Below are 12,481 nucleotides of genomic sequence, written 5' to 3'. Positions count from 1 at the left end.
AGCTCATTAAATAGCGTGACAAATAACTTCTGTCGCTGTCGATTCCATTGTTTGTGCCTCTAAAATGTTTGCGTGTGCTACTTTGGGATGTACAGTCAGGCCCCATTGAGCACACGAATGGGCAAGTATTAGAGCTGTAAAGCAACACCTTGGATTTGCCATCTCTGCAACTCACTTAATTAAGGGATCTGTATCCAGAAAGCAGAAAATGCACATTTTTCATTACAAAAGGTGAAATTTCTGAAATCCATTAGATACACAGTAGGATAAAAATGTTCAAGGTTCCCACACACTGCTATGTCAAAGCATCTTTTTCCTCTTCTATAATACCTCCTGCTATTCCAAGCAAAAATTTTCCAATGCATTTCTGCTGATGTGCCTCAAACCTCAGCAGTGACACCCTGCTAATCCCAGCCAGCCTTCCCTCAACATTTTTACAGGGCAGCCCTGTACTGGTGGGCTGCAACTTTTGCTAGTCAAATAAATAACAAGGGCAAACAAGCTCCATGGGTTCCACCCTCAGCAAACCATATTATAGATATCCCAATGGCAAAAGCCCCAAGGAAATGTGCCACATGAGATATGTCAGGCTAAAAACAATTTCTTACAAACTGGAGCCTGCAGTGAGCTTTAGCTGCAAAAGGAGAAACCAGGGAAATTCAAGGCATGACTTAGATACCAGCAGTAATTTGGGCATCCCCAGTTCTGGCAGCACCCCAAGAGTTTATAAGATATGAAAGATACGTCAGGAACTTAGCAGCGAGGGGCTGAGGATTAGCCAGTACATGGCTTTGGCAGAGCTCTTTGATTCCTGCAGGCCTCAGTTTTCCCAGCTCTTAAACTGAGATAATGACACTTATCCTATGGCTTCACCATGGGAGTGCCAAGGAGGGGACCATCCACATACAAATTTCTTTGCAAACAACCCAGAAAGGAGAGACAGCAAAAAAATATAGTTTTCAGCTGAGGTGTCTCAGCACTGTTGTACCTCTGTGTTTGAGAGCTGGAACCAGGGCTGCTTCCCATATGTGAAAATCTCCCAGAGGATCACCCCGAAGCTCCAGACATCACTCTCTGTGGTGAATTTCCTGTACATGATGCTCTCCGGAGGCATCCAGCGGATAGGCAGCATGGTGTGTCCTCCAACCTGGGTGAGGACAAAAGCACAGGGAAATCTCAGTGGTGACAGTCCTGAGGAAGGGCTCATAGAATTAGATCAAGCTCCTGGTCTTGTGCAGGACACCCCAATAATCACACAAACGTGCCTGAGAGCATTGTCCAAATGCTCCTTGAGCTGTGCCAGGCTTGGAGCTGTGAGCACTTCCCAGTGGAACCTGTTCCAGTGCCTGAGCAGCCCTTGTCATGTCAGCCCTGACATGACGTGCACAAAATCAGGGCCTCCCTGTGAACTACAGCACCAAGGAGCTGTTCCAAAAAGCTGGGTTGGCTCCTTTACCCCCCCCCCCCCCCCCACTCATGGGTTTACCCACCAATCCCACCTGGTTAACAATATGCACAGGGAGTGAAATGTATCAAGATGAATTACATCCTCTCCACCCAAAATGGGCTGGTAAGGCAATCAAATGCAAAATGCCAAGAACACACTCCAGCCCCACAGTCTGGTGAACCTGGACACAGAGCAAGAGTGGTCAGCAAAGCATTTCAGGGCCTCAGTACTCTGAAGCACCCACCAGAGATACAGCATGAGGGCTGTCCCTCTCCAGAATGGTTCTCTAAAAGCCGTGCACAGGCATCTGTGCATCACCTAATTGCATGAAAGCTTTTGCACTCACAAAACTGTGCTACAGGCCTTTTCAGATACTGCTTTCCATATGTAAATGACTGCAGGACCACACTGCAAAAGGTGGTGTGTAGGTAAAGAACAGGTTCTTACAGGCAGGGATATGCCCATCACTTAATGGAGCAGGGAAAGCCAGCCCCTTTGGAGAGTTTGGAACTGGGTGTATAAAACTGGGGTATGCCAAGCCAGGGAAAGGTAAGAGTCAGCCCTCCTGTAAGGCACATGAATCCAGCAGGCACACAGGAGGCGTGCAGGATACATGCAAACAGTTCCAAAGAAGATAGATTTACCTTCAGATTCACTAGAGATTCCTAAACAAGTTTCTTTGAGCAGAACAAGTTTTTCTCTGTGCTGTCTTTCTGCACAAGAAGCTCGATCTGTGGGGAGACAGCTAATTGCTACATCCAACCAGTGCTGGAAGCAGCAGGGCTGCAAATCTCCACACTTTTTTCTGCTGAGGGTAAAGTGTCCGAGGCTTTAGCAGCGATGAGAAAAGTGCTTTTGTGGAGCTGCTTGGAAGATGCTTGTCTCATTAGGGACACCAAAAAAGCAATGCTAATAACTTTGTAGCACTGCAGCTGAATCAAACAGGCAGAAATCTTTCTGGTCCTACAAAGGATGAGGGGAGACAGTGTCTGCTGTCTAGGATTCCAGCATGTGTGCCTGTTCCAAGTAATGAGATTGTTGTGCTCGCTCGGACTAAAACATTTCTTCTACAAACAAAAGCTCTCCTCTGAGCTGCCAGTTTTTCCACAGGTTTCTTTGACTGATTAAAGCAGAACTAGTGTGGGGAAGGATCAGTACAGGGACATTGCAGTGCTTGGAAGCAAGAGGGAGGTGTGTTGGAATGGGGTGTGAAAGGGGTAGGATGCTCTGCTGGCTTTCTGCATGGAGGGGTTCAAATTTCTCTGGGTTTGGCAGAATTTAGATTCAGGCTTGCAGAGTTGTACTCAGAGGGCTGCAGACCAGCCCTTTCCCTTACTCTGAAACAGACTCTCCCTCAAAAAAGAGGATTTTTTAAAGTCTAAGGAAGATCTTTCTTTTCTAAGTGCAGATGCTTGAGGATAAAAAGCTCTTTGCAGCTCCACACCTCCTGTTTTGAGGTGGCTTGGCTGGTGTGTTCTCAGCTTGGTGCTCTGAACTCCCAAGAATGTTTTGCTGTAATGAAAATGGAAATATGCTTTTCTTTGTTTGTTCCTTCAAAACCCTGGCTGCAAATTTAGCTCTTCCCTACATTCCCAGCTTTTACAGGTTGCTTCCCCTTCTTGCAAAGGGCTCTGAGGAAACGTTATAAGCAGAACAGGACATACATCAAACTTGATTGTTGCAAAAACTGTTTTGTGCTAATGCTTATTTTATTCTCCTTTAAGCAGCACTAACTCTTCAGTTTTCCAGCAATCTCAAAATGATTACTTGCTGAAAAGCTCTCTACGTTTGCAATATCCTGAACCTTGCAGGATCATTTGTGATTACAGGTAGTACAACACACTGAGCACAGTTAACTCCCTTTTGAAGGGGTCTTAGAGCAGTTCAGAATGTGTGAACTAGGTCACAGCTTACACAGACAGTATCACAGCAGCACTGCTCGAAAGGGAGGGCCCTGATTTACACCACTCAAGGATCTGGCCCTGGAAACAGAGCAGAGAAGCCAGTAGTGTCATCTCAGTTCTAATAAGCTAAAATAAAGTCAAGATCTTTGGTCTCCTCTAGACACACCCTGGTGAAGATCTGCCAGCAAAATGACATACACAGTCAAGAGTTGTCCCAAGGATGTGACAACACAACCTTGGCTTAGCTCATAGGTTGAAGGTTAGGAACAGCCAAAGCATTCCTCCCAGCCACGTGAGACACAGCTTTTCCTACAAATTGATCTCATAATAATTAATAATCAAATTAATTTGGGGAAGAAAATTCAAACAAGCAATGCCCAGAAATGTGTGGGTCCCAAAACCTGGCCCAGCTATCCTTAGAGATGAGGTGTTCCTTGCAGAGGCATCCTTTGCATCTCAAACAGGGTGCCACATTTTTGAGAGCAAAGATTAAGCCTTGCACTTACCAGCCATAAGCAGAACAGGCATCAATTAAACTCTACCATAAACCCACTCCAATGTCTAACCCAGCACATAAGGCTGACTATTACACTTTAAAGGATTGCCTTTACTATCCCTTACTGCTCCCCTTGCAAACTGATTAGGATTAAAATTCCCATTTCACAGATGAGAAAACAGATGCAGGAAGGCAGGAGAAGGCCCTGCTCCAAAGCTGTGCAGTAAGTGAACACCGAGTCCTCCTGGCCTGCAGTCAGCCATACCCTGTTATTTGATGATGTAGCAAAATAATTTACAGCAGAGCACAGAGGGATTGTGCTAGTGATGCCACAGGAAGCAGAGTGTGTCCAGGGTGACAGAAATCCTTTGCATAACATGTAGTGATTGTGAGCTGTGTTCTGCCACTGTAGAGTGGCACGTGATTCCCTCAGCTACACACTTGTTTTACAGGACCAGCCATTGCCAGAAGCATAAAACCAAAATGATGCTATTAAATCAGGCTGAAAAAATGGGTGCTGTTTTCTTCTTTTGCAAAACCAGCTTACAAGGCGCAGCCTTGGCTTTGGCAAGAATCATTACCATGCCTTTAGGGAGAAGGTGAAAGTTTATTTCAGCCTCTGCTTGCTGAGAGCTGGGTCTAGCAGGCTTCAGAAATAAGTGACCATGCAGGACTGGTGTTTGTTAAGAGCATGCTACTTTCTGGCACTTCTCTGAAACAGCCATGTCAACTTCTGACAGTCTTCTCCATTTGGGAGCCAGGGTAGGGAGAGCCCTGCTAACAGGTAGCCTCACCTTCCCCAGGGGTAAAATGTCCTGAAACAGTGGCATTACATCTCCCCTGGATATACTCCATAGCCTGGAAGAGGGCTCTGCTTGCAAGCAAATAAGACAAGTAAATCCTCTTCTGCTCCTCTCTTTAAATCCTATGATGCTGCCAAGCTTGCCCTTTTGCCTTGTTATTTTAATGCTTCACAGATCTGCAGACTGGCCTCTTTATCCCATTGCCATGGCTGTCTAGCTTTGTTTGACATTTTTAGCTAACTTTCTCTCCCTAGATCAACTCCCCATGCCCACACTGACACGTTATTCCCACTGCTCTGCTCTTTCTGTTCACAATGCTATCCTGGTAATAAATAGAGCAATCAGTGCACATCTTCTGAGCAGCCAAAGTTTTCTTCCTCTCCATTTCAAGATCACAGTATCACCTACTCGATTCCAACCCCTTCTAGTGGATGCTCCCAAGGGCACAACCTGATCCACAGCCCTGTGTTTCTGATACTCCAGGGCACCTGGCCCCTGCTCTGAAGCCTCATTACACATCCAAGCCCTTGGACTTGCAAGATATCCAGCCCCTCCCTCTGAGCAGCTTATTGCTGGATTAGATATGAACCTCAGGGAGCTGGGGGAGGTTCATGAAAGGCCAGCATTAATGGCCATTAGGGAGAGAGATAATTACTTAATGCTAGTACAGCACTTTGAGGATGTAAAGCTATATAAGTGCTATGTACAAGTAGTATTATAAGGCTTGAGGTTTGTCTGCTACCAAGGAAGGCTGGTGTCTGGGGGAAAAGTTCTCCTTGTCCCAGCTTTCTGAATGACATCCAGCTGATTAGGAAAGGAAAAGATGACATGTTATCCCCTGGTGAGTCTGACAGTACAGCAGCAGGTAGTGGAGCAGCAGTGTTCAGCAAAGACTGTGCAATAAATCCACAGTCTGGGCCACCAGCAGAGATAACCTGGAAATCAAAACCAGAGTAGGGCTGAAAAACCCTCATGCAAATTTAGGACTGGTGGGAATACAGATACTGGCACATTAAAGGCAGCTTTTGGTAGGAAGCACTGTTTTCCCCCTTCCCAGCTCACATATCAGGACTGTAGTCCAAAGCAGCATTCAAAGGGGAACTACTGAGCCGTCTTTTCTACACCCACAACTGGAAGGCACCTCCATGGATGTCAGCTCAGAATGGGATTTGTCTCCAGCATGCTCTTAGTCTGTGTCTTATTTTTCTTTTTGAGCTGTTTCCTTTGCAATGTTGAAATAAAAACCAAACCAACCCAACCCAAACAAAACAAAGAAACAAACCACAAAAACAAAAAAAACCCAGCACTTTTCTTTTCCCTGGTCATTTGACATTTGCTTTCCAAGGTCATTTGACACCTTTCCTCCTGCTTCTGGCACACTTGATGGAGATTCTGCTCCTGCCTCGGGAAGATCACAAGAACCACTGTAGGTGTCTTTGTATCTCGCAGGATTATTTGAACTTCCCATTTTTGTGCGGGAAGCAGAGACATTTGAGTTTGTACAGAATCACATAGCAGTAGTGGAGACCTTGGCACCATTCCTCTCCAGGAAATTCCACTCAACCTAGTGATAAGACACACATTCTCTGATTGCCAACTCTGTTCCTGCTGCTGTAGGTAGGGGTGACCTGGGATCTTTCCTTGCAGGCCTGGATGCCATCCCAGCCGGGACCACACCAAATCTTATGTCCTTTAGAGCTCAGCTCTAGGAGCTGGGCGATCCAGCTCTGAGCAGTCCCCAGCAGGCAGCTGTAAGTCCCCATCAGGACATGCTGATTCCTGCTGCAGGCAGGATGTGTTGTTAATTCATCAGCTCTGGACAGCCTTGTATGAATAAGAGCCACAGGTGGCTCTCAGGGTCATCTAAGAGGATGTAAGGGCAAAAAAAAAAAAAAAAGCAATGAAAGCAAGAAGGAGGAAAAGCTGCTCTGTTTGGCTAAGTTGAGCTCTTGGAGAACAACAAACAAAACTGCTGTAGATTGTGCCTTTGTGAGTCAATGTTTGTCAGTTCAGGTTGGGGCACAAGGAGATGACTTCTCAGGGTGATGCAAAGAGCAGCACATGCTGCTGGCTGGGGATCCAGCAGGAGACACTCCTTCCTTGCCTTCAGCCTGGATCCAGCTGCACTGAGAAATTCTTCAGATGTGCCAGTATTTTGCCTCTGTGAGTCCTGACAGATTCCTGGGCACCTTTTACAAAGCAGAGGGATTAACTCTGACATGCCAGACAGAGCTGAGCTTTGCTGAACCTTAGCTGTCCCCACTTCATAGTTTCAACTGTCACTTTAGTAGGCTCTTAAGTACCCCAGTTTAGATCAGAGGTTGCTGAATTTAACTGCAAATTATGACTGGATGTGATTCCCAAGTGCTTCATCTGTAATTTCATTTCAGCTTATCCAGGAAGAAAGGTCCTAGCTATATCTGAGACTGCACCATTGCCAGAATCACCCAGGCCTCCAAAAATCCCCAAGGTGTTCTCCTGATGGAAAGGCATTGTGTGCTGCACCAGCCCACGGGCTGAGCCTCCGCTAAGTGACTCAAAAGCCATCACAGCCCTGTCCTTGCCTTCACCTCTGTGTCTTTGCAGTCACTGCTGTCACAGCCAGTGCTGAAGGGGAGATTAAACAGTCACCAAACAACAAAAAATCTTGCATCAAACTTTTCAACTTACTTGGCTGTGTCCTCAGCACACTCCACTCTCCAGGAGCAGCAGATGTGATCCTCACAATTCTCACTGGCTACACCAAGCACCTCCTGCATTGCAGCTCTGGCAGTGCCACAGCAAAAGGCTGGCTGCCTGCCTCCCTGCACGCCAGCAACCAAAGACATCTCACAGCAGTTTTCTAGGGATTTTTGAGATGTACAGAATGCACAAAGCAACCTGGGGCTGTTTCTCCTACCTGCACGGAGCTGTGCTGGCTGTCCCAGTCGTGCCCAAGGAAAGAGACATGCTGGTTGCCTGCTGCTAGAGGTGAGAAGGTTGGATTTACCCAGAGAGAACATGGGAAAAGGAACCAAATGTCCCTGCCACGAGGTGATGTAAGGAGCCAGATGGACTTGTTCAGGAGCAGGAAACACTGACCAGGCAGGGATAATGTGAAACCGAGAAAGGGGTGAGAGCTTCCTGCTGTCAGTAGGACTGTTTGGCAAGGGACTGTTTGTTCCCCCTAGATGCACATACTGTGTTTAAACATGAGTCTAAAAATAAAACCTGCCATTGACATTGTTTTTCCTTACTTCATTTAACAATCTAGTTGCTTTATGACCTGTAATTCCAAATCACATTGAATCAAGCAGTGTAATTTGCAAGCAGGGACAGCAACCTTTCCCCCTCTACCCCTCATCTCTGCTCCACTGAGTGTGTTTTAATCCCACGGTTTTCAGCATTCCTAATGAGCCATTAACAAGCTGCCAATTACTTATGCAAATGAGGGAGGGCAGACATGGAGGGGTGGCTGTAGCTAGAGGTAAATTCTTCTACCTCAAAATGGTCTGAGATAAATCACTGCTGCTCCAAGAGCTGCCTGTGCCCAAGAGTCCTCTCAGCCATATTACCTATTGTCTAAAAATGCCAGAGGTAATGCAGAAGATGGTTAAGACAAGGGAAACAGAGGAGAAAATGCACATATATTTTTAATTATGTTTGCCAATAATCTGCTTGGTGTTCACCTTACTACAACTCGCTCTTCACCTTTTCTTCCCAACAATCAAAGCAGCTGCACTCACTGCTTGGAAACAGCTGCACAATCAGCCTGCACAGGAATGGCCAGTTCCATGTTCATCTGAGTAAAATCTCCAGAAGCCATGATCTCCAACACCAGGATATGAACTGTGGGAAACCCCACCCATGCCTTGTTCAGCTGTTGTGGGAGCAGAGGAGCTGTAGTTTGTGAAACCTGTAGTAAAGAGGTCAGCAAGAGCACCACCAGCTCCTAGCAGGTTCTAAACCCTTCTCCTAATGATGCTGCCAGAGCCTTCCCAGGTGGAGGAGAGATGACCAAACTTATTCCCTGGGCCACCTACTGAGAGCTTCTGGTGGCCCAGAATGACAGAGGCCCACGCTGAGAACTGAGAGCAAAGTGGTAGTGCTGGGGAAGCATTCTCTGGTCAGGTCCCCATGAGATCCTGCAGTTCCCTGCTCAGCTGTGGGTGGGCACGGGGCAGCTGTGGACCTGTGTGTGCCAGAGGTGGCCTCTGAAGTCCTCTGCATCACAGACACAACATGATGGGCACACATCACAGCCAGTCAACAGCTACCTTTTTTATGGTCACTGCCCAGATAACAGCAGAGGCTGGGAATGCCACTAAATCTATTCAAACTACAGCCTCCAGCTAGTTTGACAGGCACCTTACAGATTTACCAGTTGTCTCCACAAGGCTGGAGACCCTTCCATCAGAACACACTTTCTTAGAACAGGCCTGCTCAGAGACATGTGATACCCATGAGACAATGCAGCTCCCTGCTGGGTCCAGCTTTAAAGGGGATTGGAATCTGCAAAGACTGCTTGTGCCAACAGAAGCTGTCCATGAATGATCTGCATTATCATTTCCCTGGTAATGCTACACAAAAGTTGTTTAATAGCTCAAAAGCTAATCGGATAGAAGTCAAGTTAAACCATCATGATGCAAGAAACACATCCATCAGGATTCTGTTCTTTTAGCAATGCAGAGAATGAAAATCAACCAGTTTCTGGCTTTGGGAAGGAGGAAAAATATTTGCCCAATAAATCTTAACCTGGTGGTATAAAAGCCAAGTCTGAAAATGGCCTGAGAAAATGTAGCTTAGGAAATAGCAGCAATAAAGAACCTGCATGTGTGATCACTCCATGCTGAAATGTTTTCAGATGTGTATCTCATCATCTCCCTTCCATCGTGTCTCTCCCTCTGTCCTGCCAGTGCCTCCCCTCTGGGTAACCAACAACACTTGTCTTTGTCTGCAGCCAAAGCCATTCCTGACTGAGCACTACACAAGATGTAGATAAGGCTCCATTACTTCTGGATACTGGATAATCAGTTCAACTGCCTTAGCATTAATCATGATAATATTCAAAATTCATTAGACGAGATTGTTTGGAAATCTATTTCTTGTTAATGTCAGATTCGCTGAGCATCGGCCTGGCAGCATGCAGACAGAAAACTGATACAAGCCAGGGCATGCCACCTCTCTATGGAAGCATTCCCTTTTTTTTACGTGTAGCTAGATTGTGATGTGGCAGCTCCTGCCTGGTTTGTGTTTTGTGAATCTTGTCAAGAGCAGTAGAACACCATGAGCACATCATGCTGCCACTCTGTTGATCAATGGAGAGCTACAAAAATATATAGCTGCATAAATAGCATACAGCTAATAATATATACAACACATACTGTGGAGTTTTTAAGGGGGAAGGCGAGACACTCAGATCTGCACCCACAAATCTTAATGATTTTGTATCTAAAACCTAGACAAGCAACCCAAAAACATCTACGTACAAGCATGGTATGGAGGTACAAAAATAGAAAGTATTTTAAAAATTAAAAACTGTTCTTTGCCTGCCTGAAAACTTACAGCACTTTAGATTAAGCATGGGGCATAACTGTTCTACCAAGATGAAAATCTTTCAGGAATAAAATAGCTGGATCATTTCTTGTAGCCAGTTTTGTGTACCAGTTGAGGATTCCTCCAAACAGTGCACTTCCTAATGGTCTATTTGGCCCGTTTAGGCATTTTGGGTATTATTGCTTTCCTTCAGGTATGGGTTCTCACCCTCTAGTTGAACAGTGGTTGCTCAGCAGGGAAACATCACAGAAATACAGACCAACGTCAGAAGATACATAGACTTTCTCTCCTAATGAAGGCAGTGCAGGCACAGATGGCATCTCAGATAAACACGCAGAAAGCTGTGTTAGAATAAAGAGCTCATCATCGGAGGCTGCAGTGTCACACCTACTAATGATGTGATTAAACCCATCAGCGCCGGTGGGAAAGCTGTGCCAGCCCTGGCACTGCTGAATGAAACTGCATTTCACAGCAGGGCAAACCCCAGCCTGCACCCCCCACCCGCCATCAGTCACAGCACTGCAGGGACACACTGGGGATGGGGATGTTCTTGGCTAAACTTCCTGAGACCTAAACTAGGGGAAGTTGCCATGGACATCTCCTTTATGTGCCTGCCTCAAGCATCCCTGCCCAAAGCTCGTGTGGCAAGCAGGGGAGAGGCTGCAGATGGTGACAACACCTCAAAAGGCACAGGAACCGCAGAAGACAGTGACAGCACCTGTCTCAACACTGCTGTCATGGAGGAGCAGCAGTGGCACCAGGAAGGGGAAGAAATAAAACCAGCAAAAGCCAAAATGGTGACATGTGCAGATGGTGAGTTTGGGGTTGGGCTGCAGGATTCTGCTGGAAAACAAACAAAATTTTAAAAATTTGAAGGAATCAAGCTTTGCATTCTCTTCTCTATTTTTCCAGTTAAGACTTTCTGTGCATTGAAGTTCCCTCCATTCTCTATCAAGCTGTCTGGATGCCCTTGAGTAGGACAGAGCTGCTGCAGTCCCATGCATTTCAACCGCTGTGTTAAAATTCTTCCTCCCTACTTTATTTAGCCAGGAGCATAAATAAATAAGCAAACCCACAAACACAGGAACCTTGTTCCCAGATGCCATTAGAGCCCTTGAGCACTAAGTGGCCATAACAGATATCACCAGTTGCCTTCTGCTCCCCTCCCTGCAGCCAGTCAGACCTCCACTCCAACCAGCCCCGCTGGGGCCATTGCACAAACCCAGCACCCAGCAGGACACATCTGACTGGTTTTGCCCTAAGACAGGACTGCTCCAAGACAGTCAGCCCTCCAAACAGGCCAGTTTTCCTAGAAGAGTCTCTAGCCACCAGCTCTCCATTAGGGTTAGCCACAAGAGGAAGGACGGAAGGAGAAAGTGAGTCTAAAAACCGCTAATGTTCTGCAGTGTCAGAAAGGATGGATGACCCCTGCAGACATATGCTGAGCAGACAGGACAGCCCTCAATTATGTCACTGCTGGAGCACTTACTTCAAGGATAAACGTGACTACAGATGCTGGGCTTAAAGCTGTGGCTGCTTTTGCTCCTCTGGATAATCCACTCTAGTCCAGGAGCGTTAGGGGAGTGTGTGTGCCATGCCCCCACAACAACACACATCTGCCTAGGAAAATGCTTTACAGGGGGAGAGTAGAGCTGAAAAAATAACCCCATTAAATTTCATTCTTCTCCCTTTCCTTTGTGAGAACAGGCCCTAAAGGATTTGTAAGGTATTGATGGGTGCCAATCCATATAACCCAGTGAACAATCCACAGCCTCCCCCAGGAAATCATGAAAAAATCTTGCCTACATGATGGAAATTTCCTGCTTGCCACACTGATTTTCCCCACTCATCCTCACCGCATTATCCCTGTGCCAACTTCTATATACTTCTCTCAACATTTTCTAACCTTCAAGCTCACAACTTTGTAAATATTTGCAATCAGGTAGCACATCTCCCCACTCTGCTCATCCTTCAGACAAATTATTTACATACAGCCCTTTCTATCCTCAGTAATCAATGGCTTCACACTGTCTTTGTTTCTGCCTCACCTCTTCAGAAGCTGTTGACTGTATGGAAGCTCTTTGTGGGGATGAATTGGAGACATGTGACTATGTAATAAAAGAGTATTTAGACTAATGATTACTGCAGATACACACATTTTGCTCTTTAACTTGGGTTCTTTACATGGAGGGTTTCAGAACAGCATTTGTTTCACTGGCTCACTGAAAGCCAGAAATTCTAGGGAGCTGCCATTGAAAAGAGACTGTGCTTGGCTTGAAGAGGACATGGTTTAAAA

The 12,481-nt window shown here is 46.1% G+C and overlaps 1 protein-coding gene and 1 long non-coding RNA gene across 3 annotated transcripts in view; one reads left to right on the top strand and one right to left on the bottom strand.

Moving 5' to 3' along the window:
- NTRK3 (neurotrophic receptor tyrosine kinase 3) overlaps nt 1–12,481 on the bottom strand; it is a 216,149-nt gene that overhangs the window by 16,298 nt on the left and 187,370 nt on the right. For both annotated transcript variants that reach the window (XM_064389097.1, XM_064389098.1), the window contains one exon: nt 989–1,147. In XM_064389097.1, the coding sequence (XP_064245167.1) occupies nt 989–1,147 (159 nt within the window). The remainder of the gene's footprint in view (nt 1–988; nt 1,148–12,481) is intronic.
- The window catches only part of LOC135280814 (uncharacterized), a 67,489-nt gene that overhangs the window by 38,789 nt on the left and 16,219 nt on the right, over nt 1–12,481 (top strand). The window lies entirely within an intron of this gene.

The sequence above is a fragment of the Passer domesticus genome, chromosome 14 (genome assembly GCF_036417665.1).
Source record: "Passer domesticus isolate bPasDom1 chromosome 14, bPasDom1.hap1, whole genome shotgun sequence".
NCBI lineage: Eukaryota > Metazoa > Chordata > Aves > Passeriformes > Passeridae > Passer > Passer domesticus.
This window is presented reverse-complemented; position numbering and strand designations above follow the sequence as displayed.